This window comes from Varanus komodoensis, unplaced genomic scaffold (genome assembly GCF_004798865.1).
Source record: "Varanus komodoensis strain SLA01 unplaced genomic scaffold, ASM479886v1 scaffold32, whole genome shotgun sequence".
NCBI classification, from domain to species: Eukaryota; Metazoa; Chordata; class Lepidosauria; order Squamata; family Varanidae; genus Varanus; species Varanus komodoensis.
In genome coordinates this window covers 18,470,271-18,489,439 of record NW_025335798.1, presented here as the reverse complement: position 1 = coordinate 18,489,439, position 19,169 = coordinate 18,470,271, and the positions used below count along the sequence as shown (strand labels likewise).

General features: G+C 39.9%; 1 protein-coding gene across 1 annotated transcript in view; it reads left to right on the top strand.

Annotated features, from left to right (window-relative positions):
- The window catches only part of NXPH2 (neurexophilin 2), a 30,089-nt gene extending 11,172 nt beyond the window's left edge, over positions 1-18,917 (top strand). Inside the window, exon 2 of the mRNA XM_044438488.1 lies at positions 18,174-18,917. Within this exon, the coding sequence (XP_044294423.1) occupies positions 18,174-18,917 (744 nt within the window). The remainder of the gene's footprint in view (positions 1-18,173) is intronic.
- Positions 18,918-19,169: the final 252 nt, after the last annotated feature.

The following is a 19,169-nucleotide window of genomic DNA, read 5'->3' as shown; positions in this document are numbered from 1 at the left end:
AGACTGTGCTCTGGGTACCTCACCTGATTTAACTGCTGTAACACTTGAGTCTAATTCCTAGCAGATGCTAGAGATTTTATCCTGGAGGTGCCTAGCAAATATGTTATGACAGGCCTCCAACAGTAGTGCAGCGTTCTTAGGACCAGCATGTAATGAAACTAGATGACCATGAAAAGCTGTGCTGGAGGACTGAATAAAGGCAGCAAGATATTGTTTCTTGCCTGCCCTCACTGCTCATAAGTGCACCTACCTGCAGGCACGTACCAGAGTTCAATAGCACTAGGACCATCTGCACTCAAGCCATCTCCTATTTTTAAGCTCCTGGAAAGGTTGAAGACAGCAATGGAAGCCTTGACCAAGGACTTTCCTGTAAAAATAATTTTTACCCACACAAGCTATTTGAATCTGTCCCTTCTTATTTAAATACCAAACTCCCGGAACATGTTACTCATGATCCTTCTAGGATGTTCTGGGATAGAAATCCATACTTCTCAAATGTTTATCTGGAGTGCTTGTGTGTTTCCAATAGATAGGTGTACAACTACCTAGATCTTCCTACTCTGAGTGTAATTTCTTGTTAGTTTATTTATTATTTATTTATTTAGGGAACTTCTATTTTAAAGAACTTCTATTTTCGCCAAAGCCTCGGGGCGGCTCACAATCATAAATAAATAACATAAAACAATATAATTTAACAGTATAAATTAAGTCACCCTGGCCAAAGAATAAAATAAATAAATAATATTAACAATTAAAATAACGTTTGAATAAAAAGGTCTTCGCCTGGCACCAAAAAAAAAAAAAATAACGACAGCACCAGGCAGGCCTCTCTGGGGAGTGCATTCCATCGATTGGGCGCCACCGCAGAGAAAGCCCTCCTCCAAGTACTTACTCTCCGAATTTCCTTCACGGAGGGTTCCCAGAGAAGGGCCTCTCCCGCTGATCTCAAGGGGCGGGCAGGCATAGTTCCAAGTACCTATGTTTTGACAGATGGAAGCCCCTTTCCAGTCTTGACATTCTGGTGCTTATTCAGGCAGAGGAGTCACAGCTGACAGAGAACGCTGCCTCCCTTTAAAGCAGAGTGCAATTACTATGTGGGCTGTGATATTCCAAGCTTAGCAACTGTGAGCTTGGAAAATGAACCCTGCTCAGCAGACAAAGCTACTTCCTCAGACCACAATTTTTACTGTTGCATTTATTTTAAATTTGTTTTCAGGATTTTTTTTTTGTTTGTTTTCTTTTTTCCTCTCCCTCTACACATAAGATCTCTCAATGGTTTTGTGCATATATGTGTGTGTTCTATATAATAAAGGGACAGGAACCAAAGTACTACAATATGGATATTTCTCCTTTCCATTGATAGAATTTCTGTTTGCCCTTTATTAGTCTGAGCTGCTTTACATTTAAATCAGAATTAACTTCTTTGCTGAAAAAAATGAGCACACATGAATGAATGGTTTCATGTAAGCAGATGAAATAAATTAAAGCCTTTTCTTTAGAGCATCTGGTGGCCTTAGAACCTAGTACATGTAATTACAACTGTTTATTAGGAAAAAAATTATGTAACTGTATGGTTGATTTACTTGGATATGACTGGCTTAGAAACCTAATTGGACTATACAAGAAACCAGAGCAAAGCCAACAAAAATTAATTTCCAGATTCATTTGAGGATGACTTGAAGCACTGTACATTATGCTTCACCTCACTAAAGGTGTACAGTTGCTGGGTTCTGCTGCTTTGGTTCACACTGAAATCAACAGATTTGGGAAATAGTGAGCACCAGGTGAAACTGAAACCTAGGGATAGGATAGGAAATAAAGTACATCCAAGTTAAATGCAAAAAATGTGTAGATGGGGTATTCCATGAATAAGGTAGAGTTAACAGTGCATTTCCCCTCCTTGAATATAGGGAAAAATCATCTGTAAAATGAGGCAGTTATCTTTGAAATCTCATTTCATTCATGGCTGATTTGTAACACTTTAAAAAGTTACGGATCACTTTATGGTCAGACAATAAACCCTTGATTATTTTATTTACCATATGGAGTTTAAGTCAAGCAACAGATTTACAGGTGGACCACCAGATTTACAGGCTTTGATTTCCAGAGAGGAGATGCCTGGGGAATTCACAATGCAGAGTGGTGATCCTGCCTTCCAAGAGGCCATCAAAGAAGCTGAGGGTGAAGTCTTAGTAATTGCACAGGCGCCTGATCTTCCTAAGGAATGCTTACAGCTTCAGAATGGGAAGCAGCCCTGAACGCAGAACAAGTCCTTCCTGATACTAATCCTTATACCTCTAAATTACGAACATGCAAGAATAAGATATCTGAACATTTTCTTTGGTCTGGGCAAGTAGCAAGTGGATCCTCTGTTCTTAATGAGTAGGTTTTGAGAACAATGATTTAATAGTGCTAACAACTCTTCAAGTATGATTAATTAATGTCAGCTGTGAAGGTCACTAGACATGAGTTTGACTAAAAGATGAATCAGACAAAGCTTTCGGTGTTCAGGAATGGACAAAGACATTTGGAAATAATCAGAAACTGTATAGTTTGTACCTTAAGTAATCAATCTCTTTCATTGCTCCATTAAGTAATTTGTCCATGGGGAAAATTAGTTCCAGATATAATAGGAATTTGTGATTATCAGGCTGAGAAACAAAGATTGATCATTGTGATGGTAGACTACTATCAAAAGAAGTTTGTTTTCTGACAAAATTAGCACAGATAAGGTAATTCAGTTTATGTCTCCAGTCTTTGCCAGAAGAATCCTTCCTAAGGAATTAGCAACCAGGAGAATGCTGATCTCTGATGAATTAAAATTATATTTCAGTGAACAGTTAGAATTCTTTTAATGTTTAAATGCAAAGTATTACATAGGAAACCTCCTCAGCTACAAAATGAACCATTGTGCTGATGCTTGCCCTGAACCTTAGAAGGCTATTGAGGAACGGATGGAGAGGCGTAGGCTAGCAAACTTATCCCTTCTTCTGTGTTCGCTTAACTTTTTAAATTATTGCTGGAATGGGGCTTCTGCCATGGTGGATGATTGGTCAATGATGCGCACCATGGAATTAGTAGAAAAGGAATCATAGTTCAGGGAAGTGCCTCTGGATTTGAATTTGAAAAAAGTGTGAAAAACTCTCAGTAAGGAAGGGTAGCTCACCAATCAGTCCTGTCTGTTAGAACTTACAGTTTTTGAAATGCTTTGCAAGAAGAAACAAAACACCAAGTTTTTCATGAAATCTAGACTACATTCTCTTATTAGAAAGAGGGAGGATGTGTTGCATCCTCCCAGTCAGTCAGTTTGGTGGTCTAGAAGTTTGTATTGAAGAGCAGTCAATAGAAGTGTGAGTGGAGTTAATATGATCCATATATTAGGAGAGGGAAGGGAATGCATGAATGAGTGGAGTTGTTTCTTAATACAGAGGTCATTTAATCTATACCTGATACTTGGTAATTGTAAGGTAACTATGATATAAAACAGTTACTGTAAACACTATACAAGGCATTTAATAGAGTACCTTGCAAATTGATGTTAAATTATGATCTCTCCACAGCTGGCATTTTGCCAGAATGAGAAGGCCTAACCCAGAGAAAAATCAAGTTTATTGGGATTGTAGGGCCAACATGACGTTGTGTTATTCATGCTGTTAACAGTTTTAAGCACAGTGCTTTGCAGAAGTATTCTATTCCCTCACTCCCAACCGTCAATCAATCTCTCTCTCCTTTCCACATTTTCTGTTACAGCCTGGAATTGAAATGGATAACTGGCATTGTTACCATTTGTTGTACACAGGATACTCAATAGTGTGAAGGCGCAAAAAATTTTTATTATTGTGGCACCAAAGTTAAGTGAACAAAAACACTTATTGCTTGCCTAAATATGCATCCTCTTTGCTCTGAGATGCCTTAATGACCCTGATGCGACCCACTGTCTCCAGAACAGCATCACAAGGAACAAGGAGTTATCCAAACAACCCCAACATAAAGTTGTGCAGAGACACCAATCAGGATTGAATTATCAAAAAATCTGGAACTAAGAACATTTCCTGGAGCAACATTAAATTCATTTTCATAAAATGGAAATAATATGGCTCAGCTGTGATTCTGCCTAGATTCTGCCTCAGTGACCGACTGGGTAAGGAAGGCGTTAGGCAGATATGTAAACAAGAGGCCACTGGAAGAACTGGAAAGATCCGCAGCTGAGATTACTGTCCAGATATGCCAAGCTGATAAGACTTAACCAAGAAGATTCACAGCTGCTGTTGTTGCTTCTACCAAGAACTGACTTGGGGGCAGGAGATATTTTATCAACACGTGCCAGTTTGCTTTCATTGATTTCACTTACGTGCCGCAGTGAAAATACTTTGCACCCTTACGGTGTTGAATATCTTGCATACATAAAGTAATAACAGTGCCGACTAAATCAATTTCAGTTCCAAGTTGCTACACAACAAAGAGGTGGCAGGACTGAGTCCCTCTGCAAGGTGCTGTGTATCACTGGCGCAATGGCCTATAACATCTGCCCTATTCTTCTCCTACAGAGTAGGGCTTTCACAGTTGCTTTTTGCATGGAAGCATTCCAGAAACATCTCAATTGTATTTCTATCAAATCAACAGTGTCTTCTTCTGGGTATCTGAAACAATATGAGCTTACCTCTTTCCTGAATTTCCACAGTTTTCAGTTTTGTCAAAATCTTTCCTGTCCAACATGTTTATTGCCTCCTGTGTTTGTCTCTACTGATGTTTCTGATATTCCCAGTATGTATCTTCACCTTCTGCACCCAACCTACCTGTTATCACACAGACTTCTTCCTGTCTACATCCTTCTTTAACTTGTGGGCTCCTTGTCTAACACTTACTAAGGAACAAACCAGATACAATGTCAAATACATCTTTGCATTCAACTTGCAAAGAATTGCAAATAGCATCCACGGAGGGAGGACCAATCACTACAGCAGTGTGTTATGAGAGTTAATCTTCATCAAAGTGGTGGTAGGGGGGAAGCTATGAACAATATTGTCCATTGCCTATTAAAATGCAACTGCTCAACTTAAATCAGGCTTAGTTGAAATATATGAGTTGAAATGCTCTTGTATCTTAAAATCATCAATAGCTCCAGAAATGAGACTCTGTTCTGCATAACAATATCTATGTTACCATTTATATGATGATGATAATATTAATTAAACCCAAAGTTCAATATTTTGGTGGACTTCCCCCCTCTTCTTTTAAGAACAGTCAGGTTTTTTTGGAGTATACTCAATCTTGACTCAAGTCCATTGATTGTTTGAGTTCCTTCTTCCAGCCATTTGTGTTTTGCAAACCAATTTTAGCAATAGCCTGCTTTTTGACAGAATACAGAGAACCTAGAAGAAGGATGCAGCAACACCTTTGTCTTTTAAAGGTCTTCTGGGGCTTGTTATTTTAATCCTTGTGTAGACTGATTTATCACTTCAAACATCTGTCAGCTGTGCCTTTGTTTTGTAATGGATAGTGATAGTTGTGCCTGATTTTTCAGCAGCAGCTGTTAGAGGTTCATTAGTTACACTCTCAAAGGGTGCAGATAACTGTAATATTTTTCTTTGTTAATTATCTCTTATGTGTTACAGTAACAGAGGTTCTGGAATTCATTCAGCTTCACTGCTTACCAAAGCTATTAGAAATACCTTTTGTTTTAATTAAATAATTGTAGCCTCTTATTCCAGACTTTAAAAGATGAGGCAGGGAGGGCAAGGGGGGATCATAAGTAGGAAACAAAAAGAGCAATTGCTCTGGAAACTTTGTGGCTGCCTTGAAGAATACTTTGTGGCACATTTGTGAAGGCTTTGTCAGTGGCTGTTGAAGTAGCACAGGTCATTACTTGTTACACCTAGAATCCCTCAGCTTACTGAAGCATTCCGTGAACAAGGGCCAGAATAGATTTAATAGGACAGCCACATGTCTTTAGTCATGCATCTTCTCCGTTCTTGTATAAAGCACAGATGGCTCTATATTTTAGATGAAATAATAGAAAGTGGAAGCTCTCTATATAGAGGAATAGAGTCAGTGAAGTGGAATGCTCCAGGAAGGGAGTCTCAGACCTGGGTCTAAAGCAGCCAGTCTCCAGTGCCTTGTTTTGTGAGCCTCAGCAAGCCAGGCAGAAGGCACTTCTGGGGTTATGTACACTGTCAGCCTGGACCTCTAGGCTCGCTCAAGCATTAAGCTCCAAGTCAGCTCTTCAGCCCAAGCAACTAATCACAGAGACTGATTGTCCAGCCACGTCCTTTTGCCGCACTTCACTTTGCTTATCTCCCTGCTCTAGAGCCTTACGGCCAATCTAAGACTATGGCATCCTTCTCTTCCCTGTTCAGTCCCACTGTACTTCTGCTGGAACCAGGTCCCCAGCTGGTCTTGGACTCCATGGGTTGTTGTTGTTGTATTATTATTATTACCGTTACATTATGTTCACCCTTTGAGAAAATATTCTGCTCTTTATCTGTCCTCTCCAAAACTCCACATGAAGCTGTTCAGTGCTTTAATAAGTCCAGATTGTGTCATCTTCAGACAAGGTTTTAGTCCAGCTGGACAGTTGCCTTGGCAGCATAAGAGTGGGATAGCATTCTTACATTTCAGTATTAGCGTCTTTGTGCCCCAAATAAGAAAAAAGGCAAAGGGAAAGTAGGAGTGTTCATTTTGGGCTCATCCTTTTCTTTTAAGTAAATTTTTAAAAATACGGAAAACAAACAATAGGAATCCATAATCAGTCATAAATACTACAGTATTCTCAGGCCTTAAATTCATGAGAATAAACAGTTGCTTTACCTAAATATAATAGTTTATTCTGAAATAATACTTAGCCTGAGTTACGTGCTTTTCCCTATTGATTTTGCAGTGAGCCATTTTGGCTTACAAATGCCAGGGAAGGCTTAGAGGAACATGGGTTAGATGATGGTAACAGCTAGACATGCTGCAACCCTGACTATTATGTACAGCATGGATGAGTCTTGGAAACTGATTTGCATGTAGGGTCTTATCTACTTCTTCTGCACAGAAGCTCCTGCACTCCATCATAAAACTGTTGGAAATGGCAGTCTTTGAGGCTTCAATAAGTTTTACTCTCACAATCTTTTTGCCCCATTTTATTTAACATTCAACCTGGAGAAGTGTTGTGGAGAATTCAAAAGCTTGCTCATGAATTTGTGACATTTAGTTGGTTCCAGTAGATGTATTACTTGCAGTAACAGTGTGGAATCCATTCCAGCCTAAGGCCGAATTCAATTGCAAAACAGCTCTTAAAGGCTCTTTCCAGTGGTGGGCAGGGCGGAAGGCAGAAGGGGTGGAGACAAAATAATGGAAATGCCAGCATATTTAGCTTGAATCAGCCACTACCAGTAACTGTATTAGGAGAGGCATGGAAACTTTTTAAAAGGAGGAAAACCTGTAACAAGGAAGCCATCCAATTTCCAGGGGGAAAGGAGTGAGGTCATCCAGGAAGCTGAAGCTGGCCATATGGGACCCCCAGTATTTTTTGGAATGTGGACCTGAGGTGTTCTCCCATTTCCTACAGTCAATTTCCATTTTTTCCTAATTGAAGACTTGCATTCCCAAAGACAGATGGAGCTGGCGAGTGCTGGTTGCATGCATGCCTGCATGCTATTTGAAATTTCCAGTTTTGCTTTCGCGTGTAACACATTACCAGGGAGACCAAGGTACGAGATCCATTGTAGAGTAGTGGCTAAGTGTGCTATACTGGGTCTCAGGAGATCTGGGTTCTCTAGGCCCCACTTGGCCATGAACCCCACTGGGTGACCTTGGGGTAGTCACTGCCTCTCAACCTAACCTACCCCACAGAGTTGCTGTCGGAAGGATAAATTGGAGACCTTGTAATCCCCCTTGGGTTCCTTGCAAAAGGAAGATGGGTGGGTATAAATGCTGTATAATAATAATGATATTTAACTTCCCACCATTCTTACTTGACCATTACTGGTAGGTGCTGTTAAACAAGATGATCAAGCTTTATGAACAGCTCAGTGTTTTAAGTAGATAGCTATTAATATACTTTTCTTTGATTAAGAGCAATTTTGAATTTAAAGGTTGGCTGTGCTTAAAAGAAAGACAGGTGGCATTCCCATTAGAGCTCAGTTTGTTGAGACCATATTGGCTTTAGCTCGTGTCCCTTCGCACCCACGATTCTTCCTACTATAGTCACTTAGGGAAAAAGCATTACTCTTAAAGCACATTTCCTAAATTTCTTTGAAAACTGTCTCTAAGCACAGCAGAGGCTCCTGGGGACCAGAACATCTGTGAAGTTTTCTGCAGTTACAAAGCTATCAGCACTACAGCTTGTTCAACCAGCAGAGCTAACCAACAGATAATTACAATTTGAAATTACTATTTTAATGAACTGATTTTAGCAAAGGTAAAATGAAATCTCCCAGGCAGTGAAGAAGTACACAGAAGGGGAGAACCATTAAACGATAGAGTTCAGCAGGCGGGTGGTCAGCAGGTGCTGCTTGGAAATGAGTGCTAAGTGTGCTAGTTTCAGTCAGCAACCAACACAAACTCATTTGGGTGCTGTCCAGGGAGGTGTTGGAGCATCTGCACATGGACTGTTATTTTGAGGGAAAATGAGAATCATTGATGCTACTTGGGGAGCAAGTATGTAAATGATAAATTGAAAATGTTCTCCAAAATGTGTTTAGCCAAGGCTGATTCACATGCTCTTTCACTCCGAATGTAGACGCAAATATTTCAAATTGGGTGTCCTTGATCTGCTCGGCTATATTGGGCCTAGGCCTGAGGCAGGCCAGAATGGGCAACCTGGTGTCCTCCAGATGTTTTAGATGGCAACTATCAGAATCCCTGACCATTGGCTAATTGCTTGGGGTTAATAACAATTATAGACAACCAAATCTGGAGAGTGTAAGATTGCATACCCATGCTATAAGCAGTGTTCCATTATAATCCCAAATGTAGGAACATCAGATGGCCTGTGGACAAAATGGTGGGTGTACCCACTGAATCATGTTTCCTACTTCACATTGGTTTTAAATATTTGAAGCATAGGTTGGACCAGCCACATGTGCTTAGTGTGACTTTCAGACTATTTATCTCAAAGGATTTATTTATATGTCAGTAATCATGCTATCCTATGATTCATGCTATCCTATTCAAAAGTAAGCCTTCTGAGTTCACTGGGGATTACTCCCTGATTAGCATGCATAAGATTAATGTATAAAAATGTTTCTGCTGCAATATGGTTTTCTTAAGTGCCATCTACACATTTTTTGCTTTCCTTACAGAAATTGTTCCCAAATTACTAGCAAGGGAAAAACAGGGAAGGTATATTATACATTCATCGACCTAAAAATGTTCTTTTGCTCTCTTCATTCATATTACTGTGTTTTTTCCTGTCAGTTTGGCATGTGTTGAATAGCATTTTGTTAAAAGTTAACAAACAAAAAGCAAAACAATACCTGTTTCAGCACACTGAGCAAAGTTAGTAACCATCTTCCTTCTTCAAGTTCAGTTTTGAGTGTCTATTAGTATTTATCGGTACAACCAGCTTTTCAGAAAATGATATATTACATCAGAAAATATTAATATCTACAATTAGTATACTGATATATAGTTCACTCCTGTCATTTCTCATCCACTTTCTGTCATTTTCCTATTATGCTGCTCTGACAATTCCCTAAAGATTCAGAAGAGATATGGCTTTGGGGGAAGTCTTACACTAATCATTGATAGACTGTTTTGTGCAGCAAGATTTGCTTTCAGTTTTGTCAGCAGAGATGTTGGTGTGCCCGAACTCTACAGGGAGGGTAGTTTTTTATCAGATTCATTTACAAGGAGAAAATTTAATGGGCTGCAAGATTCGATCATGAGAGGGGTTGTTTTTGTTTTTGCTGCTGAAGCAGCTTGTCATTTTAGTTAACTACTGGAGACAGAACAGAATTGTTAAAGCAATCCAATTATATAAGCTATTGAACAAGGGATTTCTGGCCACTTTTCATTAGGGCAGTAAAACTGTAATAACTAAAGGTGCTTTACCAATTGCTGGGAAGAAAAGAGAATTTGCAAATTCCAGAGACCGAAGCTACATATTCTGGCCACAAGTGTTTGTAAAATTTGATTCCTTACTCAATACAAAAGGTTTTCTGTAAAAATGGCATCTTTGTTGAAACTGTCGTTCTGACCCAGAGGATAGGTATGTAACTGATATTTGAAAAATCTAAACTATTTGGAAAGTGCTTAAATCAGGAGAAGGCATTCGCTACATAAATCGGATCTTAAGCACAGTAATGAACTCGCTGAAGGCCTTTAAGCTGAAGCTGAATCCCAGTAAGAAGAAGGCTTGTGCATGAGTGAGTCCCAAGTCCAGGAATTAGAGGAATTACTAGTTCTGGAGGGGGTTGTACTGTCTTTGAAGAAATAGGTTCACAGTTTGATAGGTGCTCCTGGGTCCATCACAGTCTTTGGATGCCCAGGTAACCTTATGGCTAGAGGTGCCAACTGCACCAGCTGCAGCCATTCCTACACAGGGCTGCCTCAGACACTGTGACCTACACACTGGCAACCTTAGGTATGGAGCGTGCTCTGTGTGGGCTGCCCTTAAGCTGGTTTAGAAGCAACAGCTAACGCACAGTGCAGCAGCAAGCTTATTGACTGGGGTGCCTTGCTGCATTCGTAGTGCAAGGAATGACACTGGCTGCTAGTCTGCTACCAAGTAGATGTACAGAACTGGCATTATTAGATTTCCCTTTGGCAATGATGTGGAAATGGGCCTTGCCTGCAGTGCCACCCACCCTGTGGAATAACTCCCCCTCGTCAGGCCTCAGTGCTGGCGTGCTTTAGGTGCTTGTTGACAATGTATCTGTTTCCTCCAGCTGCAAGGCGCTTTTATGCCACCCTCATAGTATTGCTGTGTCCATGTACCTGTCCCTTGTTTCTTTGTTTGTTTTTATACTTTTGTAAACTTCTTCCGGATTTTTGAATGAAAAATGATATATTCATATTTTACCTTTTTATTTTTTAAAACAGAACATAAATACATACAATTGAAATACAATCCATATTCTTCAAAATATATCAATAATGTTAGCATCTAAAACCCAACTGGTAACTAAAATTAACAATAAACACCATGTACCCGCTCCCCAGGAGAACAGTTGATCCCTCCATTTCACTTCATACATTGTAACAATTAACAGTATGTACTTTAATTATACCCATATCCCCTGCAAAAATTCATATATTCTTGATTAGGCTTACAGCCTTTCCCTTCCATCAGTACTGCTTTTACAAAATCTTCCCATATTTCATTATATTTATTTAGTTTTATTTATTTATTTATTTATTTATTTATTTATTTATTTATTTATTAAAACATTTTTATGCCGCCCCATTCGCCGAAGCCTTGGGGCAGCTAACATCATTTTATTATCCCTTTTTTAATTTTTATTTCTGTTGTCAATTTATCACTAACAACCATATTCCATATTTCATTATACCAGTCATTCCTTTGTATAACCCAATTCTGTTTCCAATATTTAACCATTACTAACATGGCTTCCATTATCAAGTTTAGAATCAATTAACTTCATCTATATCTTGATTTTCAATCAGCAACAATAACGCAATTCTTGGTGACATATGATATATTCATATTGCTAATATATAAATACTAAACTCTAAAACTATTAGAATGGATTGTTGTTGGCCTTTTTGTTAAATGTTGTGACATTTAAGCTGTAGCTGAGACCTTAAGCAAAGTGGAATCTTTGGGGGACCAGCTCTGAGTTTGTTTCCACCCCACTTCCTGAAGGTGTACCAACTTCCATATTGCTGGAGGATGACTTTGCTGTGTGAGCCGTAGACCAAGTCCTGTGGATATCGTGCAGCTTTCCTCCTCAGCTGTGCAGGACTTTGAATGTAGACCCTTGGTGGAGAATTTGTTCCCATCACGGAGACTGAATGTGTGCCTGAAAAGGAGGACGCAGGCCATGTAGGGTAAACTTGGGCGAACCATATCAATGCAGTGATAGGTAGAGGGAGAAATAGCAAAGGAAGGATGGCTAGCCAGGTGAGGGGGAAATGGCCCAAACGGTTCATGACTGTGCTGTGTTCTGCTCCTCATTGCACCTCCAGGTGTGGCAGGTGCCCTTTCAGCCTGCCCTTGGATCTCGGGGTGCTGTTTCTAAATGCCATATTGGTACAAACCAAGACCCCCACCAATTCATAATCTCATAGTGAATGAAGCAGGCAATTTGACATGTGTTACTAAGACTGGAGTGGCTTTCCCAGGTTTGCCCACTGGGGTACTTGTTTCATCATCAGGGTAGATGTCAGGGCCGGGGAGTGAGGGTTGTTCTAGTCTGTAACGATTTGATCTAGCTCCACAGGATCTCTTTTGTCTGTTGATGTAATGCCTGCCACACTACTCAACAGATGCCCTGTTCGATGGAGGTGGTCTCAGAAGTGATGCTGAGGTCCTGCAGGTTCTTGATTTTGAAGAATGTCAACAATTGTGCAGTGCAACGAAACAGCACCTCATTCAGTCTTCCATGTGCCACCCAGCAGAGTTTTTTAGGATCCACTGGCACCTACTGTATGTTAGCCCTAGTGACATAATAGGCCTACTGTAACATAATCCCTATGTGTTTCCAGGACAACATCTCTTGCATCTGCCCAGACTTACCCTGCAGTGTTGTATCAGCTGAGTCAGGTGAAATACACAGAGCACAGCTTGGTACACTTTCATTGGATGAGTTTCAGTTGGTACAGCTTGAGGGTGTTTGTTCAACCACCTCCATGCTAGCTCCTTTCCCTTTCTAGTTTATATAACCAGTAGGAAAGGAACAGCGAGCTGGGCCACAATGGTGAAAGAGAGCAGTGCGACCACTCCTGAAGATGCCCTCCATGGACCCAAAAATGCCTAAGACCTTAGGCCACTGGAAAATGTTCCCTTCCTGGGCGAGGTGCTTGAGGAGGTCAGTGCAGATCCAGAAATTCATGGATGAGAGTGATTATGAGGATCCATTCCTGTTGGGATTTGGCCCAAGTTTGGGCATGGAAACAGCTTTGGTTGCCTTGTGTGATGTCCTATTAGAAAGTTGCAGTCCTTTTAACGAAACACGAGGCGACTTTCAATCCCACCACCATGGGGTGACTGCATTGGTTCTGCTCCTGGAATGGCCAGCTCCAGACGGTTTTGCTTGGTGAATATTGCTCAGTTGCAGGGGATCCATCAGTCACGAAGCTCACCTGGAGACTGTGGGCAGTCACTCGCTCTCAGCTTAGCCCACCTCACAGGCTTGCTGTTGAGAGGATCAGATGGAGGGAGGATGACTTTATAAGCCTCCTTGGGTTCCTCACTAGAGGAAAAAAGGAGAGCTATAAATGTAATGTAATGTAATAAATGCAATGTGATAAATAAATCGTGTACATTGGAATTTTATACTGTATTTGTATTTTAATTGCCATTGGCTTTTATTATTGTACTTGAGCTTATTAATTACTGTGTACTGCTCATTGAGCTTCTGCAGAAGATGTAGAAATGAATAATAATAGGAGAAGCATTCTCCTCTCACTGCATGTGCAAAAGACTACCTTGACCACCTTGAATTTTCTGGCAATTAATTTCAGATTTTCACAAAATTTGGGCCTCGTTTTGCCAGTTGTTCTTTTCATATATTTTATAATAATCTATGAAAATTGCAGAGTAGAAATCTGAGTCTTGCACACATTTCCCTTGCTTTAAAAAATATAAGCAAGCTATGTGCCATTTGAATCTCCCCCAACCCATCTGGTTGTTGCACTGGAAATACAAGCATCCCATAATGCAGTGCTGCACATCTTAGTTCTGGAAAATATCAAGGGGTGGTGCTGAATCTACAGTGCAGATCAAGGGAGATGTTACTTAATTCTCAAACTTGCAACATTCCCTATGGCAATCACATCTGCTCCTGTAAATCTATTGTACCCTTCGCCTTTAGGGAAAATACATTTAATTAATCATCACACTGGAGCTCTCCTTGTTATGCTGGATTATTAGAATCTGTTCTAATTTTCTTACTAAAAAGCTGCAATAGATTATGGTGCTATATGATGGGATGAGGTGGTTGCCACTGGGGCAGAGGGTTATGTGTAATTGACAGTATTGTGAGATGTGATTATTCCAGCCAGGCTTAAGTAAGAGATGCTGAAAATTCTTAACGTGAACTTCTATCACACTCATGTGTATAAACAACAGAGCTGATATACTGTATGAGGCATAAAAAAGCTGGCATTTGATAAGGGTAGAGGAATCACTGGATTTTAGGGAAGATAAGAGCAGTCTCTCTGTGCCCACCATCTTGCATTCTGTTTGTTGCAGCATTTAAATTATTTTGTATTGTATAGCAATGTGTAGTCCAACATACATAGATGGTGAACTGGTTAATGTGTTTGATGCTGGGAAAGGGTTTTCCTTGCAAATGAAGTAGTTTCTTTGAATAATTGCACAGTGATGAAATATTGGTATTGTGTAACTCAGCCAATTACGTTTCTACTCAACGAAAGAAAGAGTCTTCAGTGAATTTTGTTGTGAGAGTGGCTTATATGATTTGCTAAGTTGCTGAGCCTGGTGAATTATACAGTCCTTCTTGCAGGAAACGGGGAAGCAAAACTTGGTGCGCAATTTTTGTGTTTTGACTCCCTTGTTATCACTTTGGTTTCATGTGGGGCATGGAGTGACAGAAGGCACATTTGTTTGCACAGCCTGGTTATGCCTGCCTTAATGGTCTGTGCTACGCAATTGCCTCTGATTTGTTTTAATTACAAATTAATTAAGTTAGATTCTTTCTGGGTCACAGTAAAATGAAGGGCAGTGTATTCTGCTTTATTTTTAGGAATTGTTAGCCTCCATTGACTTGGCAAACCATAGGTGAGTGAAAATGCTACTGGAGGTTCTAGTTTTTATTAATTTTTATTATTTTCTTAACATAAACGGAATACAGAAAGAAGAAAACTTTACGTATATAAAAGTAAAATAAAGTAAAATAGAATAAAGTTGCCAAAGGATTTTGAGCAAGTGCAACCAATACAATCAAGCCCACAAACTTCAAAGAGACTGAAAGTATCCATCTTTCTGTCATTCATCACTCTATGGAAGCTCAGAAAAAAAGGAATTATTATCCTATATCCCAGGAATTTTCCAGTCACTTATTTATTTCGTATGGCACAGTGGAATACGTCATTACTGCATAAAAATTCACACACCAATATATAATGTGTGTTACATTCATAACAGCAAGACAATAATGAACTTAAAATGCACACAATATGAACAATGGGTAAGATTGCAGATAAAATTAGATTATTTACGAGCAATTACTAGAGTGGCTAAACCTATGGCCAGATATCTAGATCATTTAACCATTGGAGAGCAGTACCCTCGAGGTGACAGAACTCTTGCAGGGTTCCATGAAACCTTCTAAGGGGCTCTATATCATGATGTGATGTAGAGTTTGTGGGACACTCCTGCAGTCACAACTAGACTTATCAACCACCCCCCATTTTTGTTTCCAGTTATTGGCATCTGCCATGTTTGATCTGAATCCAGCTAAGTTCTGACCAGTTTTTCCTTGGGAGATCAAAGCCATTAGGGCATTGTGCTGGATCCATCACTAAATTAAACTGATCTGGATTTGAAATTGCCCACTCCTGACACCATGCTATCTCAGTGTCAAAGCGTTCTCTAACTAGTTGTTGTCCAAGTTTCCACGGCGACTCTGAGATCCAAGTCTGTATATTTAATTGCAGCAGTCCTTGTGTATAAGTAATAATCAGTTTGCCTCACATTTCTGCCACTCCCTTGTTACAATTAATTGTCTTCTAAGATGTGGGGGTGGTGTGTTAGATAATACTGGTAGCCCTTTGGAAGGTGTCGATTTAATGGTTCCTGATACTAATCTCATAGTGTGGTTAAGTTGGATATTCACTGCTTTTATATGTGCACTGTTTAACCATACAGTACTCAGTCACCAAATACACCAAAGTGAGGTCTGATGTCCTAAGGGCTTTCCAGTTGCTTTAAATCAATTATAAATCCTCAACAACTTTTTAAAGAGCTCCCTTTTACATCCCATTAATTGTATTGAGTATAATAGAATTTCCATTTGTCATTAAATTCTTCAGCCAGTCTTCTATTTACATAATTAGTTAATTTTGTCATCACTGCATGTTCTGCCAACTTATTTTTCCATTCAAGGTTCTATTTTTGTTTGTTTGTTTTATACGAGTTACATGCAATCTGTAACGTGTGGTTTTAACCAAGCAAGTTAGCAGTTGGTTGTGTGGTTCCTTGGGTGTGTATTTGCAATTATGGAATGTGAGGTTTTTGAACATGATTTGGGGTGATCTTACTGTTATTATTTGGAGGGGATAATTTTTGAGGTTGCCCGGGGAGAAATGAATTGGCTTGTGAAATGGGTGATCGGTTGGCAACAGAAAACCTTGGGCTCAAGCGCATCATTTTGTGTTATGGTAGTCTGACCTTATCACTTTTCATATTGAAGTTCTTGGGTGAATTACTTGTCTGTAAGCCTCACCAACATGCCTTCTGTCAGATGATCCTGCTGACGGCAGCCATTTTCTGACTGGGCATCCGTCCACACAACTGTGGGGCCACTGGCCAACATTCTTCTTCCCACAGTGGCCAGCCATGTGTAGCCAGGAAGGCCATAAGCAGGGTGTGAGGTGAACAGTAGCTCTTTCCCGTTCAACTTTATTCCCCAGCACATTCAGGGCTAGACTGCCTCTGAGTTTGGACATTCCATGTAGCTTTGGCTAAATAACCACTGACAGACCTCTGTTCCTCCATGAATTTTTCAAATTCCCATAAAGCTGTCTAAGCCAATGCCATGCTGTGGGGCATTCAATTCTATGAATTAATCAGCTGCTGTGTAGAAAAGCCTTTTGATTCTCTGTCCTGAATTAATATCCAGCTGAATTCATTGGGGGACCCTAAATTCAAATACTTTAGAGGAGGGATAGAAACATTTTGGTTTAAAAAGAAGTGTGCCTTGGACTGATAACATGGGTAAGGGCTATGGCTCAGTAGTAGAAGGCCTGAGCTACATTGTTCAGATTCTTGGGGAGCAGGGCTAGAAAGGGGCACTGAGCCTAAGCCCTTGGGAAGCAAATGCCAAGCAGACTAGATGGCACTGCATTGCTCGAGGGTAAATAATAAACTCTTCTTGAGGAAAGAGTAGGAAAAATGCAGCATTATATATGAATGCGAAAGAAAATGCCTTTTCTTTCCTGTTCTTGTGTTGCTCTACTGTAGCATAACTCCACACGGAAGATATGCAGTGGAAAAGCAAGATATTAAAAGCTCTCTTTGTGGAGCTTGGAGAAACAGCCCAGTATAGAAAAGCTCCTAATGAGTAGGTAGGATGGTTGGTGCCAGCCATGTGAACAGCATTGACTTCACCATGTAATCTCGGCTTAAAATGCACTCAGGTGGAGTGGCCACTGGTGGAGGCAGTTCTGAGCAATTTGCATAGGGCCCTTTGCATCAGAAGTATTTTGGTCAGAAAGTGACCTCATTTAGAATATTTATTTTACTTGAATTTAGTAAAGAACTCCATATTTTATCTCAACTGATCAAGTATTTGACTGGAAATATATGTGATGATGTTGGTGCACCTTCAGTTTTGCGGTTATTACCTGTTAGTGCAATTTCACATTGAAAAATGCTTGTTTTTCAATATATCTCACATACTTGCTAAGGATAATCACTGGAAAAACATTAATTAAAAACTGGAAACTCTCAGACTGGCATAATATTATATCTGCAATTGGCATTCATTCATTGTTAATAATGGATTTGTGAAATGTGAAATTGTCTGTGGGAAAAATAGGGCACTGGAAGAAAAAAAAACCCCAGAACCATTTTAATCCCATTTCACTGGTTCTGAGTTGGGAAAACTTCTAGCTACAACCCAACAGAATGTCACAACATTGTTGTAAGTCCTGAGCATGTTTACTATAAAACAGAGGTAAATATATTTTGCCCAAAGCTGTCTAGGAATGCCTCGGCAATTATAGGCCTAATCAATACATGTATAAATAAATGCCATTATATATCAAAGGTTTTAGATCTCAGTATTTATTTATTTTTGTTTTTTTCTCTTTTGAAACAGATATGTTGTGATGCTAAACAAAGCATTCGTGCCACAGATTTAATGGACTGGGAGGACAAAGATGCTACAGACGCACTGGTTGACAATGTCGTCCATTCAAAGATCATCAACCCTTTACGACTCTTTGTCAAGCCATCTCCAGCACTGAAACATGGGCAGATGTCATATTCAGACAGCATGGACAGCTTTTGGGATTGGTTATCCAACATCACTGAGGTTCAGGAATCTCTTGCACGAACTAAACGCAGGCCGATTGTAAAAACTGGAAAATTCAAGAAAATGTTTGGGTGGGGTGACTTCCATTCTAACATCAAAACTGTGAAGCTGAATCTTCTCATAACAGGGAAAATCGTTGATCATGGCAATGGAACCTTTAGTGTTTATTTCAGGCACAATTCAACAGGCCTTGGAAATGTTTCTGTGAGCCTGGTGCCACCATCCAAGGTGGTGGAGTTTGAATCTTCACCGCAATCAACCCTAGAGACCAAGGAGTCCAAGTCTTTCAACTGCCGAATTGAATATGAGAAAACAGACAGGGCTAAGAAAACTGCACTGTGTAACTTTGACCCTTCAAAGATCTGCTACCAAGAGCAGACACAAAGCCATGTATCCTGGTTGTGTTCTAAACCATTTAAAGTAATCTGTATTTACATTGCTTTTTACAGTGTTGATTACAAACTGGTGCAAAAGGTTTGCCCTGATTACAACTATCACAGCGAGACGCCATATTTATCCTCTGGATGAGATACTCCATCCTCTTTTCAGTGACTGTTAAATTAGAATGTTGATGATCTGTCTAAATTTCTGCTTTAAACTCCTTAGTAAGGACAGTGCTTCCTAATCAGGTTGAACAAATACATTTCTTCCCTCCAAAGGAAAATAATAATATGTCTATAGGCTGGTTCACCTATGCATGTTCTCAGTTGATGACTACAACATCAGGTAGCAATTTGCATGTGGCAGTGAATCATCACAGATTGAACACCATAGATAGAA